Genomic DNA, 23,167 nt, shown 5'->3' with positions numbered 1-23,167 from the left:
AAACCCAATATAACATCGAATGCAAGTATCGGAATAACAATAAGATCAGCAAACAACAATCTCGTACCCATCTGTACTGGACATGCCTTAAGAATACTAGTAGGACAAATCTCATCACCAGAAGGCAACATAATAGTGAAGTGCAATGGCATAACAGTAGGTTCCACAGATATAGAATGCATAAACACTTCAGACATAAAAGAATGGGTTGCACCGGTATCAATCAATGTAATTGCTTCTTTGCCATATATTAAAATATTACCTGATATCAAAGAAGAATCAGGATTCACACTTTCCTTTGTCATTGCAAAAATTCAGCCTTGAACTTTTCCTTTATCAGAAGAGAGAGGACATTTCATTGTCGTGTGTCCCATCTCCTTGCATCTAAAACATCTTCCACTCCCAACTAGACACTCACCCTTGTGTGGCTTGCCAGACTTGGGACATAATGGTCGCTCCATAACTGAAGAAGGCGCAGAAGGTTTATTGCGTTGCTCCATCTTGCCTTTTCCTTTGTAACCACCTCGAGAACTAGTGCTTGTCCCTTGCCCTCTAGCTTGAAAAGCTTGCCTCCTTAACTGCTGTTTCTTTTCAATCTCTTGTTCATCGTGCTCGGAAAGTAAGGCTCTATCAACGATGTCTTGATAAGTAATCACTTTTCCCATATGAACATCCCGTCGAATTTCTGGTTTCAAGCCACGAAGGAAATGTTCTCCTTTGTCTTTATCATTTTCAGCAATGAACGGAACAAACACACATCCTTCTTCAAATTTCAATATATACTCAGCAACATATAAGGAATCTTGTCTTAACTCAAGAAATTCTTTAACTTTCTTCGCTTTAACTTCTCTTGAAAAATACTTGGCATAAAATAACTCTTTGAACTCCTCCCATTTTAACTCGCATACATTGACAGTCACTTTTGTAGCTTCCCACCAGATGCAAGCAGCTTTGACTAACATAAAGACAACACAACTAACCTTATCTTGATCAGTGAACTTCAAGTAATCAAATATAGCCTCCAATGATTTGACCCATTCAAGAGCTACGAGGGGATCGGCACCACCTATAAACTCCGGAGGGTTCATACGTCTGAAACGATCATATGCACCATCTTCAAAACTTTTCGTTGTACCTAGAACTCTTCCACGACCACGACCCTGAGTCGAGGTATACATGCTCAGTAACTACTGGATTTTCTCACCATGAACCTTCTCTTGTTCTTTCAATAGCCTACTAAAATCATCTACACCTTTTACCGTCTTATCAATGGGAGGGGTCCTATCGTCACCTTCAATAGTCTTTCGCTTGGGAGGCATGTCCTACACATAAGCTCACGTTAAAATAGACATGAAGGAAGAGTACATCAATGGCAAAGAAAAGGAATCAATTCATAAAGTTAAAATACATAGAGGCAGGATCGAAACCATACCGGATTGTCCTAGGTAGAAGAAGTCATATATGGTCTGAAGAACTATCGCTTTGATACCAATTGAAACAACCCCCTCTCATGACATTTAAATTTAAAAGGAAAAACATACGCGGAAGCATTAATATTTGAAAGGGAAAGAACAATATCCCATTTAACATAATAACATTTTCAAATTTAGTTTACATGAACATTAACTTTTGTATCATCCAAAAGAAAACCAAAATTCAACCTCATTCACCCCATAATTCATTTTAGCAAAATACTTAATTAATTAAAATTCTCATGTTCACCATAATCAAAAATAAAAGTGACATAAACAAACAAAATCTTTCCCATTGCCTTTTATAAGACTTCTCCTGCCTCGGACAATCTAATTCAATCCTTTTTATCACCCGCATCACATGACATTAACTGGAATGATATAAATTGAGTAAGCAGAAAGAAGTACATAACAAATACATATACATAGGCTTGGCTTGAAACATGGCTATAGCATTGGCAATGAACAATGAATCAGTGGCAATGAACAATGAATCAATGTAAATAAACAATGAATAATACCATCTTCAATGAACAATAGATAACAAAGCAATATACATGGTATTTCATGGCATGAATTAAATGAAAAGAAATGATAGTTCTGTGACCTGCGACCTGGGGATAGTATCTCTTTGATATATAAATATATCAAAACTGTGAGAAATACTCATAATCATGTGATTGGCCAATGACATGCATGATTTACTATCATTCCTTGGCTTTAATTGTAGGAGAGTTCATTGAGACATTTTCACAAACACTTGGTAGGAACAATTAAATACTAGCTCTTTTGTCAATTAATTCCATGATAAGCTTTGGACAATGAATACATAACAATATATATATATATATATATATATATATATCAAGTATATACCAATGGAAGGAGCTAGTTAATAATAAACATGGCTTATATACATATAAATATCATGTGAGCATAAAAGTGAAGCTTCTACTTACAACCCACAAGCACTATGGTTGCTATGATGATCTTGAATGATTCCTACAACAATAATCACAATAATAACCATAAATCATAACCAATAATTCAATGAATCAATCAATTCAACTTAACCCTTCCATATAAACCTCAATATTATTAACCCTTCCAACTCCAATAATAGAATTCTTACCTTGTAGCTTGAAATCTTAGAGGAACAAGCTAAGAAACCATTACAATCCTTGACCTTAAAGTGGAAGATGAAGAAGAGAAAATCTTGAAATGAAAGACTTGAACCGATGGAAACCAATGAAGAATGATGGAAATAAGTGGAAGCGTCTAGAATAGAAGGTATAAGCCTTCAATCTCTCAAAAACGTGTTTTAAAAAAACAATTTTGCATGACTAGCGCCGCGGCGCAACTTAAATTGCGTTGCGGCGCTTGCGCTTTGGCGCCGCCAGCCGGAGCTTCAGCCCTGCGCTGCCAGCGTTGCCACCTGCACTCCATGGACTCCGGCAGCGCTCTGCGCACAGCTTCCTCAAATATTGCTCCAAAAATGCCTTTTTCATTCATAATTAGGAAAAGTGGTAAACATGAAAGTTGTAGCTCTATGTCTTGGCTTCCATCTCCAATTGGCTTAATGACATTTGAAGGTCTGAGTAAAGAGTTATGCTAAATCTCCCAACATGTGTTATATCAAGAACAACGATACACACGATACACTTCGAGGCGGTTTTGGCTTGTCTTTCTCAATGATTTGAACAAAACTCAAAACATGAGAGTTATAACCTTATATCTTATGTTTTTAATGGAAGTGATCTCACATCAATTAGATCAATACATAAAACATTATGCTAAAAACCACCACTACTGCCACATTATTCATACCGTTTCTGCACTTCTATTTCCTATTTTGCGTAAGATCAACTTTTTATTCTACCCATTCATTACCATTCCCAATCACAATTATATAACATAACTCAAACAACTATTCCAATAAATATAACCATAACCATTCTAATCCCATTTCAATAAACAACACCATAAACAATAACCCTTTAACATAATCTCAACCATTAAATCATAAAACATGATCATAACAATAATAAACCATAGAGATTAACATGATAAAGGTTGGGCTATTACACAACATGCACACGGCTTTCCCCTTCTCGCCCAATACTCATAGCTACCGAGAACTCCACCAGCCCTCTAACCGCTGATCACTCATGGCCCTTAATGACCCTAGATAAGTCCCAGACCCGAGCCACCCCCAGCCCGAGCCCCTGAGCCACGCACGAGCCATCAGAACGAAGACAACAGCCTGCGCACTACTTCCTTTACGATTCCACATTTTCTGATTTTGGCTAGAGCCACGTCGAGCCCAGCCACTCCAGCCCTGTCCCGACCCCTGCCCATAACCCTAGGACCCTGATGGACCACCTAGCTCGCCCCTAGACCGAGCCACCCCTTGAAAACTCTCGGCCAGCACCATCACCATCACCCTACGGGAAGAGTCCAATGCAGCGTGGACTCTTCCCTAGCCTGGTACACGAGTCCTAGCCATGCTAGGACTCTTCCTAGAACCTAGCCACGTCCCAACCAAACCCTACTCAAGACCTGGTCAAGACCCTAAGCTTCATGCATAAGAACCGAGCCTATGCACCACAACAAGCACACAAGCCTTAAAAAATATCCCACGGTTCTTCTTCCCTCTTGTCCTATGGTTCCAGCATGGTTTTCTTTTAAATTTTATCATGTTTTGATTATAAACCATTCCATATTAATACCCTATCCATGGCAGCTTCTTAAAAAACATAAAAACATTAATTTTGAAGCAAAAATCACAAGTTAATCACATGCATTTGCATAGCTACGAAAATAACAACTTTTATGTCACGTTTTCATTAAAAATATGCTTAAACAATTACTATGGTGTGATAGATGTTTGAAGGAAATAATATGGCGTGTCTTTGCGTATTTAACGCACGAAAAAATGTTGACGATTGAAGAACGACAACGAAAAACGATGGCTTGAAAACTCTACTTGATGCTTTTTCCTTCTTGCTCTTGCGTGTGCGTGTGATGTTTTTGCTTGGGGAGAGTTTGGAGTGAATTCTCAAAGTTGGAGCGTGGGTTATGGTGTGGGGAAGGGTTTATTTACACTTTAAATATTAATAACAATGGCTAATAGTAGCTTAAGCCCATTAACAAGTTTAATTAGGCCAATTATGCCCATTAGTTGTTTTAAAAATTATTTAAAATAATTTTACTTAAATAAGTTTGTGAATTTATTAGCCGGGTTGCCAAAATGTTCATATTTTTGTTGAAAAACCAACACCGATAAAATTTAACTCCCGGCGTATAAAATCACCTTAAAACCCTTATTTTCAAAAATAATAAAAAGCATCACTCATATTTTAAATAATTAAAAACAATTATTTAATAAAAAAATTCTATTTTTCTGCCATCTGTCTCCTTTCCTCGATCGCAACTTCAATAACCTTTAAAAATACATTTTAATGCTACCATGTGAAAAAATATATTTTAAACATGTCAATATGCACAACATAATTAATGTAATGCCCGAGATTTTTATCCTGTTAATCTGAGATGATTTATCGATAAATTTATATGATGATAGACGAACCATTCCGAGGCATGAATGGAGATCATGTATGAGTAAGAGGAAAGTGAGGCCAGAGGTTCTAGCGCATATGCGCGGAAGTGGTGCGCGCATATGCGCCAGTTGTTCGGGAGCTGTATGTGCGAGACAGAACTTCTCGCNTTTGAAATTATGCTATTGTCAGAATTGAATAGGATTCCTATATGATGTTCTTGATACGTTAGACATCATAGAATCGAAGTCAGATTGAAAAACAGATTGATTACGAATTTGTTATGATTTTTCAGATTATATTGAGTGGTATTGGACAGATTTGAATTGTGACTGGCTTAGAGATTGTATTGGATATGGGTTATGATTGGTAATTGATATCTGTTGATATGGTATTTACGGGGATATTGAGATTGTGCCGTTATGTCGATGATTTGAATTAAATATAGATTAATCAGATTCAGTGTTGAATTGAGAATGGAATATTGATATTATGATTCTCGATATAACGTTTCAGATTTACAAAAACAGTCTTGAGTTCAGAACTGATATTGCTTCAGACCGAGACGACAAACGGAAGGTATAAGTCAATGTGGTATTGGGAGATCGACACAAGTAGGATATACTTGTGTTTCCCTAAATCACATACTATTTGTTATTATTTGCATTGATTTGATTTGATATGCTTGTTCTATTGATGTATAGAGAGCGTGTGTTTAGACGAGTGATCTTGTGACAGAAGTACCTGATAGTGGCGGGATCGCCACGGGCACATTGCATGATGTCACAAGATAGTCTATTGGCGATAGTGCCACAGTCTGTGACGGATAGGTCAAGACACTGGATGTTTGGTTATATCGACGTGGATAGAATCGGAGTTTCTTCTATTACTGTTGGTCGATATAGGAATACCAACTTCTGGAAACCGGGATCCCTAGACTAGGATTGAGTCTAGTCTGAGCCGTGGAGTCACGAGTATGATTGATAGTTTGATATTAATTATGTTTCAGATTTTGATATATATCTGATATCTGCTTCATGCTTTATATTAATTATATGATTGCATATTTCGTTGATTTATACTAGGATTTGTTCTCACCGGAGTTATCCGGCTGTTGTCTGTTTGTATGTGTGCATGACAACAGGTGGGACAGGTTCAGGGTCGAGGAGATGAAGAGAGAGATCGTGATTAGAGTGGAGACTACGGACTTGATCTGAGATAGGGTTGAACATTTGATATTTAGTAGTTGAACCTTAGTTTGTAAATGATTGTATATAGTACGAAACTTGTACTTGACTTTTATACTGATATGTATAGTAGAGTGATTCCATTACGTTCCGCATTTGATATTATATTGAAAAAAAAAAAATTTAGACCCTGTTTATTATAATTGATTAATTAGTCCCAATCACGAATAAGAACATGATTAGCGTCCGGGTCCCCACAATTAATTTATGCAATTAAAACAATTAATTGAAATACACAAGGAAATTAATAACTTTTATGTATTTGGTTCGCGTGGACCTTCAAATTTTCGGGGCGTTACAATCTTCCCCCCTTAAATTGAATTTCGTTCTCGAAATTCGCTTATCCTTGATAATAAAAAATTTAGACTTAGTTTAAGTATCCCAAAAATCCACGCTTCCACTACGCTACTCTGATAAAAATTAAGTTCTACAATGTCCTTACATCTGCTTGATCTCAATTAAATTTTTTTTCTAAATCCTTATTTGTAATTCTCAACTTAAAAAGACCCTTGATGACTTAATGCTATTTTCCTACAATAAAAAGAAATTAGCAAAATGAAAAGAAATAAAGAAAGAATATACAAAATATAAACAATCTTACTTCACCAAGAATTCATCCTCTTCACCTTAACATAATAGATTTAGCTTTCCATGAGCTTAGTTTTGATCAACACTAAAAACATCACTCATAATTGGGAAAATGAAAAATATATTGGAACTTAGAACTTTTATACACACACTATATTTTACAATGAGATAGAATGATTCTCAAGCTAGCACAAGGCCTCTATTTATAGGCCAAATGAGAGAAAGGGTCAATAATTTTATTAATGCCATGTAGTTGTAATAGTCGTCATTGTCTTCTCCAACTTCAATTCCATGTCCCTTCATTCAATGCTTTGTTCCACGACATTAATCACGAATTTGACTCTGCTCAAAACATCAAACATGTGGGGAATTGTCTGTAGATGAATTGGCCACTTTGTTAACCTCATTTGGTTAAATATTGAAATAGTTATGATTTTTTTACTATATGCTGGTCATGGTGAAAGTAAATTTGTCTTCCTTTTGATATTTTCATAATTTAATGATTTTAACTAACTTTTTAGGCAATCATGTCTTCTACAAAGTTGTAGATAATTTCTCAAGAATTTCAAACATGTTTGAATTACCTACATTTGAATTTTCTAGCTTGAGTTATCATTATTTTACCAACACGTAGAAAACCTGAAAATAAAATAATATTTTGTAAGATATTTAAATATAAACAAACAATACTAAAATAACATAATTTTATAATTTTAATGAAACTTAATATGATACCTGAATTTAAAAAAAAAATTTGACAAAAAAAAAAGTTACTGTTCATCGGCACTATTCAAGCGATGCGGCACTAGAATAGTAGAGCCTAGGCGCTAGTTTTGCGCAAATTTGGCGCTGAGGCGCTGAAAAGTGGCGATGTGGCGCTACAGACGCGAAAAATCAATATTTAAGTCAACTTTCATATCCTCCAATCATTTCTCCTCCTTCTCCTCTACTGAAACCCTCTTTCCTTCCATTTTCTACATTTATTTCTTCAATCTATGGGAGATTTTTTCAAAAAAATTATGAAATGAAGTTAGATATGTGATCCTCTCGCCACGGGCTTCACGAGAATGTAAATTTTCTCATTTTTATTCAATTTTGGAAATGGGTTGAAGTTTAGAATTGATATTTGAGATATTACGATGTTGAAGATGTTATAATTGAGTTGGTTTGAATTTAAAATTGATATGAGCATGATTTCTTGTTTTTGCACAAGATCAGTTTTTATGCCCTACTGTATTTTGGGTATATGGGATGGTTCTAGTTGGATTTTGATGTTATGGTTTCATCAAACTTGTACAGCATCGAGTTAGCTTCGATTTGGTTCTTGAATCACTCAATTCCATGAAGAAATAAGAGAGATATGTAATTTTTACTAAAACTGGTCTGGAATTCCGAGTTAGTGCAGATTTCTGTACATGCCTTATGTTTATTCGAATTGTGGTATTAATTGGTTGGGTTTCTGAATTTGATGTTCAAATTAAAGTTATAGAGCATTGTCTTATCTTCGAAATGATAACAAATTGGCTTGATTCCATTGGATATTGAGGAAGTTATTCTCAAAATAATAAAGTGTGCCAGAAATGTGTTGACGCAGAATTCGTGAGAATGATGTTGTATGTTTCAGATTATGAACGAATGGGTAAACGACTTTGTTTGACAAAACTTTGTGAAAAACAATTGTTAAGCTTTTAGTTTTCTTGCATATCCAATTTGCAGATCTTGATTTGAAGCAATATTGAATTAATTATGAATTTTGTATAGAAACTGCTCTGTTTTGATAAATGAACCGAGTTCTTGAGTTATAGTATACTTCAGAGATTCAAGACTTCTCGATTACACCTTTCGATCTCTTTTTGATAATATTTGAAAGGTATGTTATGGTCGGTAACATACGAGGTAAAAGTATCATTTTTATTTTAAATTGAAAATTCTATGGCTCGATGAAATACTTGTGATTTGATGATGATTGTTGTCTTGAGATGAGTTTATTATGATATCGAGATGATGATATTGATTTGCATCATTACATTGCATATTGAGCCACTTGTCGATTCAGATTTGATATGGCGGAGGGCGCCTTGATTTATTGATTTGTTGGACGTATGGGGCTATAGTTGAGTTTGCATAGTGTATGCGGAGGTCGCTGCTATGGCCTGAACACTCTCTATAGGCGCACAATTGTCCTGGGATTCTAGAACACAGCAACCCACCCCGAGCGGATGAGTCTGTGGATGTTGCTGGGGGATTCTCTTCCCTTGGGTACCCTATGACCAGATGATTCACTTGATCTTGAGATTTATTGTTAGCCCATATCTTCTGATCATGCATTGCATTATATTACATCTTTATGAAATTATATGAACTATTTGTCATTTTAAATCTCATATGTTATTGATTGTATCATACTAGGTTTATACTTACCAGCACGTCGGCTACCTCTTGTTTTCATGTGCTTGACAGTCGGTGAGGCGAGGCTTGGGATGCCAGAGTCTAGCTCCAGGCGAGAAGATACGAGTTAGAGTGGGATTCTCGGGTCTTAGGAGCTATGTGATGATGTTTGGATTTCTTTGGTTCACTACTTTATTTTGGCATGTTAAAATTTATATTTCAAGTATTTGAGATTTTTAAATTATTTTAACGATATTTATGTTGGTTGGTGAACCACTGATTATGTATTTTACTCAATCATTTGATTTGTTACATTTATAATTATTAGTATTAGATGTCGGACCCGAGGCCCCACATTAGGTGGTGTCAGAGCATTTGATTTTTGGGAACAGGGTAAATCGAGTCAGTTCAAATTGCTTGATCATGTGATATATTTGCTAGCATTTTGATTGTGCCATACTGTGAAATACATGATTATAATTGAGATATTATATTGTTGAGCTTTATTTGAGATTTTTGAGATTATTGAGTCTCGAGAGCCAAAGATGATTGATACAAGATTGAGATAATTATGATATTGTGATTTTATATGTGTTTGATCTATTGTATATCAGACATGGCTATTCGAGGTAGAGGTCGTGGTAGACCTAGACAAAACATACCAATGGCACAAGATCAGGGCAGTGCTACTCATACTCAGATGGATATAACTTCGACTCCGATGGAGATACTGTTAGCCAGATTTCAGTCTTTGCACCCTCCGATGTTGAAGGGTACAGAGAATGCATTAGAGTATGAGAACTGGTTGGAGAATATGGACCAATTATTTGAACCTCTTGAGTATCCAGATGATCGTAGAATCAAGTTAGTTGTTCATCAGTTATTGGATGTTGCTAAAAGTTGGTGGATCATGACCAAGAAAGCTTTAGAGAGTCGAGGTACGATTGTTACCTGGGATATCTTTAAATCTGAATTTTATCAGCGTTTCTTTCCTACCTCATACAGGAAAGCTAGGGGAGCCGAGTTTGCAAATTTGAAGCAGGGGAATCTGAATGTTGAGGACTATGTCGCTAAGTTCTCAAATTTACTGAGATTTGCTACTTATGTGGCTTCTGATGAAGAAGCTAAGGCCGATCACTTCATAAATGGTTTTAATCCTGATATCTTTACCCTGGTTAATACTGGAAGGCCTAACACTTTTGCTGAGGCCAAAGGAGCTGAAATTGGAATCATTAGGCAGAGAGGTTCTCAATATATGCAACGACCCCAACAGCCACAGAATCGACAGCAGTTCAGGCAGGGTAATAGTAGCTGTAACAGTGGCAACATAAGAGAGCAGTTTAGGGCTAGAGGGAAACAATTTAAGAGGCATGGCAGTAATTTTTTGAGTTCTAGTAGATCGAGACAGTCTGGTTCAGTTCAGAGCACTGGTTATTCAGGCCCGACTTGTGGTCAATGTGGTGGTAGACATTATACCGATCAGTGTAGAGGAGTCTCGGGAGCTTGCCACTTGTGTAATCAGGTGGGACACTATGCTCGAGTGTGTCCTAACCGTGGCAGTGATATATCTCAGAGTGGGGGCTCATCGAGACAGACACCGCACCAAACCGCCAGACCCCTACAGTTCATTCCTATCAGCAGTCAAACCGGTCAGATCAGAATAAACAGAGTGATAGCCACAGGGTAGGACAGCCACCCAGACAGCAGGCCCGAGTTTTTGCACTCACTGAGGATGAGGCACATAATGCTCCAGATAATGTCATTGCAGGTAATTTTTTTCTCTCAGGTTATCCAGCTTATGTTTTGATGGATACCGGTGCATCACATACTTTCTTAGCTGAGCACTTTGTCACATTGCATTCGTTGCATTCTATGCTATTATCATCTACATTATCTATTTCTACTCCATTGGGAAACGTGATGAAGTCAGCTGAAATGATAAATGGATGTGAATTTCGTTATGAGTATAATGTCATTGAACTTGATTGTATTGTGTTGGAGCTGTCTGATTTTGACTTCATAGTTGGCATTGACATGCTGACAAGATACATGGCTATTGTAGATTGTTTTCAGAAGATTGTTAAGTTTAGGCCTGATATGACAGATCATTGGACGTTCTATGGTAAGGGTTCTCGAGCTAAGATTCCTTTGATATCTGTTTTGTCTATGACTCATTTGTTGAAGAAAGGAGCCGAATGTTTCTTGGTGTATGCAATTGATATTTCAAGGTTAGTACCTAAATTGACAGATATTCCAATTGTTAGTGAATTTTCAGATGTATTTGCAGACGAGATTCCAGGATTTCCTGCAGTCCGAGAGATTGAGTTCAACATTGAGTTGATGTCAGGTACACAGCCTATATCTAGAGCTCCTTATAGGATGGCGACAATTGAACTGAAGGAACTAAAGGAACAAGTTGAGGTTTTATTGGCTAAAGGATATATAAGACCAAGTGTTTCACCTTGGGGTGCTCCGATTTTATTCGTGAAGAAGAAAGACGGGTTTATGAGGCTTTGTGTCGATTATAGACAATTGAATAAAGCCACAGTAAAGAATAAGTATCCTTTACCAAGGATTGATGATCTCTTTGACCAGTTGTAGAGTTATTCAGTATATTCTAAGATTGATTTAAGATTTGGATATCATCAGTTAAGAGTTAGAGAGGCAGATGTGTGTAAGACTGCCTTTCGTACCAGGTATGGGCATTTTGAATTTTTGGTAATGCCTTTTGGGTTGACCAATGCACCTGCGGTATTTATGGATTTGATGAACCATGTGTTTCAACGGTATATAGATAAATTTGTTGTGATCTTCATTGATGATATTCTTATTTATTCAAAATCTGAAATTGAGCATGCCAAGTACTTGAGAGCTGTTTTGCAGATTTTGACAACTGAAAAGTTATATGCTAAATTATCAAAATGCGAGTTTTGGTTGGATAGAGTGATTTTCCTTGGACATGTGATTTCAAGTGCCGGTATATCAGTTGATCCGAGTAAAGTTGAGGCAGTCATCAATTGGTCTAGACCGACATCAGTTTCTGAGGTGCGTAGTTTTATGGATTTGGCAGGATATTATCGCAGATTTATTGAAAGATTCTTACAGATTGCGAGACCAATTACCCAACTGACACACAAGAATGCACCATTTATTTGGTCTCAGGCATGTGAGGCTAGTTTTTTTTAACTTAAAAAGAGATTGACTAGTGCTCCAGTTCTGACTATTCCATCAGGTGTAGGAGGATTTACAGTGCACACTGATGCTTCACATCAAGGACTAGGTTGTGTATTAATGCAGCATGGTCGTGTTGTTGCCACAACTGAAGCCACATGAGTCTAAATACCAGTGTATGACTTGGAACTAGCAGCAGTGGTTTTTGTTCTAAAGATTTGGCGTCACTACTTGTATGGGGATACATTTGAGATATTCACTGATCATAAGAGTTTGAAATACCTCTTTTCACAAGCAGAGCTGAATATGAGACAGAGACGTTGGTTAGATTTGTTAAAAGACTATGATTGCGAAATAAAATATTATCCAGGCAAGTCTAATGCAGCAGCCGGTGCTTTGAGCAGAAAAGTATGCAGTATGTCCTTGATCACTAGCAGTGTATCTGATCTAGTAGAAGACTGTTATCTTTCTGGTTTGGATTTTGTGGTAGATACTCAACCTGTAAGAGTATTTGTGATTCAGGCAGAGCCAGAGTTGTTTGTAAAAATTAGAGAGGCCCAAAGGTTAGATCAAAGCATTCAGAAATCAGTTGAACTCGTCAAATCAGGATATCGGTCAGAATTTCAGGTCAATACTGATGGTATTTTGTTTGTGAATGATCGTATTGTAGTTCCTAATATTTCAGAATTGAGGATACAGATTTTGCGTGATGCTCATTGCAGTAAGTTCAGTGTATACCCTGGAAGTAAAAAGATGGACAATGACTTGAAGAAACAATTTTGGTGGAAAAGAATGAAATCTGACATAGTAGAATTTGTATCTCGATGTTTGAATTGTCAACAAGTAAAAGTAGAAAGGAAGCGACCAGGAGGTCTTCTGCATAGCCTTAAGGTTCCAGAATGGAAGTGGGACCATATCACCATGGACTTTGTCACGAAATTGCCTAAGTTGTCGAGGTGTTGCGATGCAATTTGGGTTATCATCGACAGATTAACCAAGTCTTCGTGTTTCATTCCTTATCAGATGACATATAGGCATGATCAGATGGCTAGATTGTACATCAGAGAAGCTTTGCGATTGCATGGTGTGCCTAAGTCCATTGTATCAGATCGTGATCCCAGATTTTCTTCTCATTTTTGGCAGAGTTTACAAGAGGTCCTTGGTACTCGTTTGCATTTGAGTACAACATATCATCCTCAGACAGACGGACAGTCAGAACGTAGCTGTAGTGATGGATTTCGGTATTGGTTGGCAGGATTCGTTACCACTTGTCGAGTTTTCTTATAACAACAGTTATCAAGTGAGCATTGGAATGTTACCATTTGAAGCACTATATGGCAGGAAGTGTCGATCTCCTTTGTATTGGGACGATTTATCTGAAGCACAAATTGTAGGACCTGATATGAGAAGAGATATGACAGAGAAGGTGAAATTGATTCAGAGTCGTATGCGAGCTGCTCAGGATAGGCAGGCTAAGTATGCGAACATCAGGAGACGACCATTGATTTTTGAGAAAGGTGACAGAGTTTTTCTGAAAATATCTCCTTTCCGTGGTACAATTAGATTTGGAAAGAAGGAAAATTATCATCGAGATTTGTAGGTCTGTTTGAGATTTTGGAACGTGTTGGTGATTTGGCTTATAGATTAGCTCTTCCTCCTGCATTATCAGGTGTTCATGATGTTTTTCATGTGTCTATGTTGAGGAAATTTCATCCAGATCCTTCTCATGTACTTCCACCTGACGAGGTTGAGTTAGATCAGACTTTGAGCTATATTGAGAGACCGATTCAGATTCTAGACAAAAAAGATAAGCAACTCAGAAATAAATTGATATCGTTGATTAGAGTACAGTGGAACAGACATGGTTTCGAGGAGGCAACTTGGAATTAGAAGACAAAATGAGACAAAAATATCCAGAGTTATTCAAATAAAGTATGCTTCTATTTTCAGTCTTATTTTCAGTATTGATCATTCCATCGTAGACTTGAAATTGATGATTTGATTTCGAGGACGAAATATATTTTTAGAGGTGAGGAATCGTAATACCCGAATTTTTTTTTAAAAAAAATTACTATTCATCGGCACTATTTAAGCGCTGCGGCGCTAGAATAGTAGCGCCTAGGCGCTAGTTTTGCGTAAATTTGGTGCTGAGGCGCTGAAAAGTGACGCTGCGGTGCTACAAACGCGAAAAATCAATATTTAAGTTAACTTGCACCTCCTCCAATCATTTCTCCTTCTTCTCCTCCACCGAAACCCTCTTTCCTTGCATTTTCTACATTTCTTTCTTCAATCTATGGGAGATTTGTTCAAGAAAATTATGAAATGAAGTTAGATTTGTGATCCTCTCATCACGGGCTTCACGAGAATGTTAGTATTTCCCATTTTTATTCAAGTTTGGAAATGGGTTAAAGTTTAGAATTGATATTTGAGATATTAAGATGTTGAAGATGTTATAATTGAGTTGGTTTGAATTTAAAATGGATATGAGCATGATTTCTTGTTTTTGTGCAAGATCAGTTTTTATGCCTACTGTATTTCGGGTATATGGGATGGTTCTATTTGGATTTTGATGTTATGGTTTGCATCAAATTTGTAGAGCATCAAGTTAGCTTCGATTTGGTTATTGAATGACTCAATTCCATGAAGAAATGAGATAGATATGTAATTTTTACTATAACTGGTCTGGAATTCCGAGTTAGTGCAGATTTGTGTACATGCCTTATGTTTATTAAAATTTTGGTATTAATCGGTTGGGATTCTGAATTTGATGTTCCAATAAAATTTATAGAGAATTGTCTTACCTTCGAAATGATAACAAATTGGCTTGATTCCATTGGATATTGAGGAAGTTATGATCAAAATACTAAAGTGTGCCAGAAATGTGTTGACGCAGAATTCCTTAAAATGATGTTGTATGTTTCAGATTATGAACGAATGGGTAAACAACTTTGTTTGACAAAACTTTTTGAAGAACAATTGTTGGACTTTGAGTTTATTTGCATATCCAATTTTTGGATCTTGATTTGAAGCAATATTGAATTAATTATGAATTTTGTACAGAAACTGCTCTGTTTTGATAAATGAACCGAGTTCTTGAGTTATAGTATACTTCAGAGATTCAAGACTTCTCGACTACACCTTTCGATCTCTTTTTGGTAATATTTGAAAGGTATGTTACGGTCGGTAACATAGAGGTAAAAGTATCATTTTTATTTTAAGTTTAAAATTCTATGGCTTGATGAAATACTTGTGATTTGATGATGATTGTTGTCTTGAGATGAGTTTTTTATGATATCGAGATGATGATATTGATTTGCATCATTACATTGCTTATTGAGCCACTTGTCGATTCAGATTTGATATGGCGGAGGTCGCCTTGATTTATTGATTTGTTGGACGTATGGGGCTATAGTTGAGTTTGCATAGTGTATGCGGAGGTCGCTGCTATGGCCTGAACACTCTCTATAGGTGCACAATAGTCCTGGGATTCTAGAACACAGCAACCCACCCCGAGCGGATGAGTCTGTGGATGTTGCTGTGGGATTCTCTTCCCTTGGGTACCCTATGACCAGATGATTCACTTGATCTTGAGATTTATTGTTAGCCCATATCTTCTGATCATGCATTGCATTATATTGCATCTTTATGAAATTATATGAACTATTTGTCATTTTAAATCTCATATGTTATTGATTGTATCATACTGGGTTTATACTCACCGGCACGTCGGCTACCTCTTGTTTTCATGTGCTTGACAATAGGTGAGGCGAGACTTGGGATGCCAGAGTCCAGCTCCAGGCGAGAAGATACGAGTTAGAGTGGGATTCTTGGGTCTTAGTAGCTATGTGATGATGTTTGGATTTTTTTGGTTCACTACTTTATTTTGGCATGTTAAAATTTATATTTCAAGTATTTGAGATCTTTAAATTATTTTAACGATATTTATGTCGGTTGGTGAACCACTGATTATGTATTTTACTCAATCATTTGATTTGTTACATTTATAATTATTAATATTAGATGTCGGACCCGGGGCCCCACACTTAAATTTTAAAATATAGGTTTTAACATATAATAAATTTTTTGTTTTAAGTTTTATCACACCCCCACACTATCTTATTACTAGTCCCTTAGTAATAAAATTTATCGGAAAATCACAACTCCATATTCTTTCAGGTCAAAATATTTATGGATAGCTGATTTACACTCATGGAGTTGGAATGAATATTAATTATAATTGAAAAAGGCTAATTATTAAAGCAGACAATTAAATAAACTAATATTGAAAACAAAATAGGAAACTTTACAAAGAATAAAATCCCATTTTTTTCCTTTTTTCTTTTTCTTTGTTTTTATTAACGTGACTGCAAAGTTTTACAATCACATAAATTTTTTTTTTATCCAAACATTCTACCATAAATGTCTATATATATAAACATTTATATAATGGATACATTCGACTACCTTTTAAACTTATCCAACACAAACAAATCTTTTTTTTAAAAACATATTGGTTGATAGTTTTTTTTAGAACACATTTACAGTACAACAATCAAATCTAGAAAAAACACAATTATTGTAGAGGCCCGTATTTCGTACTTGAAAATTTGCGGAAAAATTAAAAATTTTCTCTTTAATTAAATAAAAAGCCTCATTCATAAAATAAACTGATAAAAATGGTTCAACGTTTAAAGCACACTACAACCAAAATGATTTTTCGCAGCGCGCAATTTCCCTTTCCGCGGCGCACATTGCACGCTGCACAGCTGAAAGTTGTTGAAAGTTCAAGATTATCCGGCGTGCGTGGGCGCGCCGCAGATACCACGCACGCCGCAGATACTGTTATTTGCGGCGCGCATAAGCACGCCACGGATACTGTTATGCGCGGCATGCACACGCGCGCCGCGGATACTGTTATCCGCGGCGCACATGCGCACGCCGTTAAATGTATTATCCACGGCATGCGATTGCGCGCCGCGAATACTCTTATCCGCGACGTGCAAATGCACGCCGTTAATACTATTATTAGTGGCACATACATGCACGCCGCAGATACTATTATCGATAGCACGCGAAAGCACGTTGAGGATAATATTATCCACAACATGCAGAAAAATTCTACGTCGTTCGGTTGCTAGCCGATAAAATCAAATTCGTTAAAAAAATCAATCGAATGGACAAAAACGATAAACCAAAATTTTACAAAAAATTTAGTGCAACTTTAAGTTTAATTAACACAAAATTGATAAAAGTCATTGTTTTTCAGTATATCAATACTGAAAGTCTGAAAATCCAAAGCAAGATATAGAATCTGTAACAACTAGCTGGTTCATATATAACGATGATTAAACTTTCAATACACGCAAATCAGTAGAATATTTATAAATCACACAATACTATAAATTTAGATAACCATGCTACCGTGCTTCCTATCGCGTCCTCGAGAAACTGCATTTCATCATTTGGTCGAATTAGGTCCACCTTCTCCACCAAAACCTTATCAACCCAAACTTTCCAACAAGATCTACCAAGAACAACGTGATGCAATTTTGTGTTTGGATCTGTTGATGCAATTCGACCTTCTGCAACAACTAATTCATAAGCACACCAATGAAGCAGCTTACATTTAGTATTAGCACGGATATCTCCAAGACTCACATTCCTCAAATTTAACTGTAAATAAACAATGAAAACTTATTTATTCAACCATGTCTATTTTTGTAACAATTTTGCGGTTTAAAAATACATAATTTAAGGATAATTACCAGAGAAACATGATCAAAATTACCATTTTTCTTGGCACCAATATCGATATCACCATTACTACCAACTTCATTCCCAATACCGCTACCAATGCCACCACTAGAAACCTAATTTTACAATAAAATCGTGTCAAGCGATGTAATCATGATAATTCAAAAGCATTTAAGTGTGTATGTATACCAAACATATTTTTTATATATTGTTTACTTACTAACCTGTTCTTGCTGATTTTGTTGATTCATACTTTGTAAAAACATGGACCTCATTTCTTGCATTTCTAGCTGATTTTGTTGCATTTGTTGTTGAAGGCTTTATACCATAGTTTGAAGTTGTTGAACATTTCGATTTTGTTTCACAAAAGCTCCAACTTTCGATGGTGTAACTCCGAAGCCCATTCCGCGCACTCTACCCCGAGCTTCCTTGCCAAACACAAGGCTAATTGCATCATCAACAATGTTAGTTGTGTTTTGAGATTCAGGTGGACATTCTTGTATTTTTTTCTGCAAAAAAAAAATTATGATCAAACACGATAAAATCGAGAAGGAAAAAATTGTGTTTAATATTTTAAAAATAAAATATTTATTTTATTACCATTTTCTATCCAACAGCTTGAGTACTAGGCTCCCCATTTTTTTCTCGTGACCTTCAATCCAAACTTGCGATCTCGTAATTTTTGTGTCTGCCGGGCTTCTCTTCTCCTTTAATATAGAAATAAATACAAAATCATAATAACATAATTCAAAATGTATATATATATCATTACTAATTACATAAATTATAAAAACAATAAAAATATTTACCATAATGTGAGTCAAACGAGCATAACCTCTCCGGCTCATTGTGTGAATGTGATCTTGTTTTTTCCTCATCGTTCTAAATCTTTCACTCTTGTTCTGAAATTAGTTAAAATTGCATAATCAAAATGTGATCTTTTTATCATCAAAGCTCGTATGCACGGTATAGGAAAATCAAGATAAGGACATAAGGTAATCTTGGATCACATAAGGTAATAGCCTCAAGTCTGATGTATAATTTAAGTTATTCACAAATCTCACCATTCTGATTTGCTAAGGATACATGTACGTGCTGGTTGAAAAATGGACAACAAAGGCCAGGAACAAAACTCATGACAAGTTCAATGAAATCTGAAAGGGAGTTTGTACTTTCTAACTAATTATACATTAGAAATCATCTGTCCAACATTATAATAGTTTCATGTTTTAACAATGCCAACATTCTTCTTATGGTTTGAGTTCCATAGAGCAACGTAAGGCTACAATTCGAATCGAAAACAGAAATGTAGCTTGTGCCTGCATTTGATCTTGTAAACTGCTTACAGTTCCAAAATTATTTGTTGTGAATTATTTTTTATGCTCAGGTGCTGATTATGTATTTCCCTGTAAGCTACTGGATGATAGTTTATCAATTCCGGTGCTGATTGTGTTATGCATACAAGTCCACAGGGGTAAGGTGGCTATCACAAGCTGGAAACCACCAAACCGGATTTTAAAAAAATAACACTCTTACACCAGGGTAAAAGCATAAGAGTGGCAAAAACCATAAACAAATTAGCATCCAAAACAAAAAAATATGATCAAATTCAGCCATGAGACAGTAAAATCATCATCGAAAATGGTTTCAATTCTTGCATAGAAAGAGCCAATGGACACCAAACTTCACGTATGTCAAGTCGGAACTCAAACAAAGTCAAACACAGAAAAGAGAGTGGACACACCTGGTTTACAAGCCCCTGAATACTCCGCTTGCTTACAAAATTGTAGACTGGAGTGCACTTTGTGATTTTTAACTTCTAGCACTCTGTGATTTTTAACTTAGTTGCATATTCACATGGTGCTATGTCACATGATCTAATCCAGAAAACTAATTCTGGAATGCATGCCTTTGATGAAACTTAAAATTAACAATTTATTATATGTTAAAACCTATATTTTAAAATTTAAGTTTCATTAAAATTATAAAATTATGTTATTTTAGTATTGTGTGTTTATATTTAAATGTCTTACTAAATATGTTTTATTTTCAGGTTTTCTACGTGTTGGTAAAATAATGATAACTCAAGCTAGAAAATATAAATGGAGGTGATTCATATATTTTTGGAATCCTTGAGAAATTATCTACAACTTTGCAGAAGACATGATTGCCTAAAAAGTTGGTTAAAATGATCAAATTGTGAAAATATCAAAAAACAGATAAATTTACTTTCACCATGACCAGCATATAGTAAAAAAATCATAATTATTTCAATATTTAACCAAATGAGGTGAACCAAGTGGCCAAATTCATCTACAGACAATTCCCCACATGTTTGCTTTTTTGAGCTGAGTCAAATTCGATGATTAAAGTCGTGGAACAAAGCATTGAAAGAAGGGGCATGGAATTGGAGTTGGAGGAGACAAAGACTACTATTACAACTACATTGCATTAATAGAATTTTTGACCATTTCTCTCATTTGGCCTATAAATAGAGGCCTTGTGCTAGCTTGAGAATCATTCTATCTCATTGTAAAATATAGTGTGAGTGTGTATAAAAGTTCTAAGTTCCAATATATTTTCCATTTTCCAAATTATGAGTGATGTTTTTAGTGTTGATCAAAAGTAAGTTCATGGAAAGCTAAATCTATTATGTCAAGGTGAAGAGGATGAATTCTTGGTGAAGTAAGATTGTTTATATTTTGTATATTCTTTCTTTATTTCTTTTCATTTTGCTAATTTCTTTTTATTGTAGGTATAAAAATGAATTATTTGTTGTTATCAATTTACATCAAATGCTTGATACCATTTAAGTGGTTATCTTGATTTGTTGTTTAATTTTGATACAATAAATATTTCATCAATTATTATTGTTATATTATACATACATATATATATATATATATATATAATTATATCATATATTTCATTTAGACGATAGCGTGGCTCTGCCGGTTGTTCTAAATGAAATATTATGATATCTAACAATCTAACATTTACTTTATCGCAACTAACTTTTACTTTCCGCATCTAACATTTACTTTATCGCAACTAACTTTTACTTTCCGCATCTAACTTTTACTTTATCGCAACTAACTTTTACTTTCCCGCAACTAACTTATTAAATCATATATTTCATTTAGGCAATAGCGTGGCTCTGCCGGTTGTTCTAAATGAAATATAATGATTTAATTTAACATTTATTTTATGCAGTTATATATTTATATAGTTATATATATAATCATAGGTACCATATATAAAATATCGGTGAATTCGGTATTTTCTATAGTGGGAACTATATTATATTAGGTGTGTGTTTAAATATTTTTATTTTCTTGGAACCATTATTTATGGTGGTTTCCTTTGTTTTACTTTTAGTTAAACAATATTGCATAAACCAAGAATAAATCCTCGAGCCTTGACAAAATTTATAATTTGTAAACTTCGTTCTTGCATTTGGTAATCTATAAATTAATAAATTTAAACTTAAAATAACCTCTCTGTGGATCGATCTCGTACTTACGAAATATATTACTTGCAGACAACCTACACTTGGGTGAATTATAATTTAAGTAGTAGCAAGTTTTTGGCGCCGTTGCCGGGGAGGTATAAATTAAGTTTATATTTGTTAATTATGTTTTATTTATAAGTATTGTGTTTTTTTTTTTTTGTATGAGTATTTGGAGTCGAAAAAAAAGTGGTAGACTTATTCGAGTATCTGAAAATAATTTAAACATGGATGATAATTCAAATAATCAAGATAATGATAACAATAATAACAATAATAATAATAATAATCAAGAACATGATCAATTAAGAACACTTAGGCACCATATGAACCCTATTAGAACTAGTGCCCCATCTTGTTTAGTTTTTCCTCCTGATGCATCTAATTTCAACTTTAAACCTCAAATTATTCAACTTTTACCAAATTTTCATGGCTTAGATTCTGAAAATCCATATTTACATCTAAGAGAATTTGAGGAAGTTTGTAACACTTATAATGATCAAAATTGTAGCATGGATATAGTTCGATTAAAGCTTTTCCCTTTTTCTTTAAAAGATAAAGCTAAAACATGGCTACAAAATTTGAGATCAAGTTCAATAAGATCATGGGAAGAAATGCAACAACAATTTCTCAAAAAGTTTTTTCCTTCCCATAGAACAAACTCTTTTAAAAGACAAATTACTACTTTTTCTCAAAAACAAGGAGAAACATTTTATCAATGTTGGGATAGATATAAAGAATTACTTAATACATGCCCACATCATGGTTTTGAAACATGGAGAATAGTTTCTCACTTTTATGAAGGTCTAATACCTAAAGATAGGCAAATGATAGAATTCATGTGTAATGGAACTTTTGAAGATAAAAACCCAAATGAAGCTATGGAGTATTTGGATTCATTAGCAGAAAATGCTCAAAATTGGGATAATATAGGCACAATAGAACCACCAACAACTAAAATCAATAATTCAACAAATGGGGGTGGTATCTATAATCTTAAAGATGATATAGATATTCAAGCTAAACTTGCATCTTTAGCAAGAAAAATTGAGTCATTAGAAATGAAAAAGAGTGGTCAATTAAAAAGTATTCAAGAAATTGTTTGTCATATATGTGATACACATGATCATGCTACAAAAGATTGTCCAACATTACCTTCATTTAAAGAATGTCTCCATGAACAAGCAAATTATGTTAACAATTATAAAAAACCAATACTAGATCCTTTTTCAACATCATATAATCCTGGATGGAAAAATCATCCTAATTTTAGTTGGAGGAATGATAATAATGCACAACCCTCACAACAATATTTTCAAAATAACCAAAATCATCAAGGTTATATTCCTTATGTTACACCTCCAAGAAAAAACTTTGAAGATGTAATTCATGCATTTATCCAAAAGCAAGAATCTATCAATATTCAAAACAGTCAATCTATGACTGATTTGAAAGAAACTCTTGCAAAATTTGCATCTGCAC

General features: G+C 35.0%; 2 protein-coding genes and 1 non-coding gene across 4 annotated transcripts; all 3 read right to left on the bottom strand.

The window, feature by feature from the left end:
* Positions 1 to 314: 314 nt before the first annotated feature.
* Positions 315 to 1,178, bottom strand: LOC140977636 (uncharacterized). Its single transcript, XM_073442383.1, has one exon. The coding sequence runs from the start codon at positions 1,176 to 1,178 to the stop codon at positions 315 to 317; it is 864 nt and encodes a 287-aa protein (XP_073298484.1).
* Positions 1,179 to 17,691: 16,513 nt separating this feature from the next.
* On the bottom strand, positions 17,692 to 19,132 carry LOC140977544 (uncharacterized). Of its 2 annotated transcripts, none has more exons than XM_073442293.1 (5): positions 18,987 to 19,132; positions 18,778 to 18,884; positions 18,402 to 18,686; positions 18,189 to 18,293; positions 17,692 to 18,005 (listed from the first exon to the last, which is right to left on the bottom strand). In XM_073442293.1, the coding sequence occupies exons 3-5, from the start codon at positions 18,480 to 18,482 to the stop codon at positions 17,895 to 17,897; spliced, it is 297 nt and encodes a 98-aa protein (XP_073298394.1). In that variant the 5' UTR covers positions 18,483 to 18,686; positions 18,778 to 18,884; positions 18,987 to 19,132; the 3' UTR covers positions 17,692 to 17,894. The 2 variants fall into 2 exon arrangements, with proteins under 2 accessions (XP_073298394.1, XP_073298393.1); XM_073442292.1 differs by having other exon boundaries at positions 17,699 to 18,096.
* Positions 19,133 to 22,343: 3,211 nt separating this feature from the next.
* LOC140977929 (small nucleolar RNA R71) lies at positions 22,344 to 22,454 on the bottom strand. Its single transcript, XR_012175494.1, has one exon. It is a non-coding gene; the product is annotated as a small nucleolar RNA R71 (small nucleolar RNA).
* Positions 22,455 to 23,167: the final 713 nt, after the last annotated feature.

This window comes from Primulina huaijiensis, chromosome 5, assembly GCF_012295235.1.
Source record: "Primulina huaijiensis isolate GDHJ02 chromosome 5, ASM1229523v2, whole genome shotgun sequence".
NCBI lineage: Eukaryota > Viridiplantae > Streptophyta > Magnoliopsida > Lamiales > Gesneriaceae > Primulina > Primulina huaijiensis.
The sequence above is the reverse complement of the archived record's forward strand: the minus strand, read 5'-3'. Positions and strand labels throughout refer to the sequence as shown.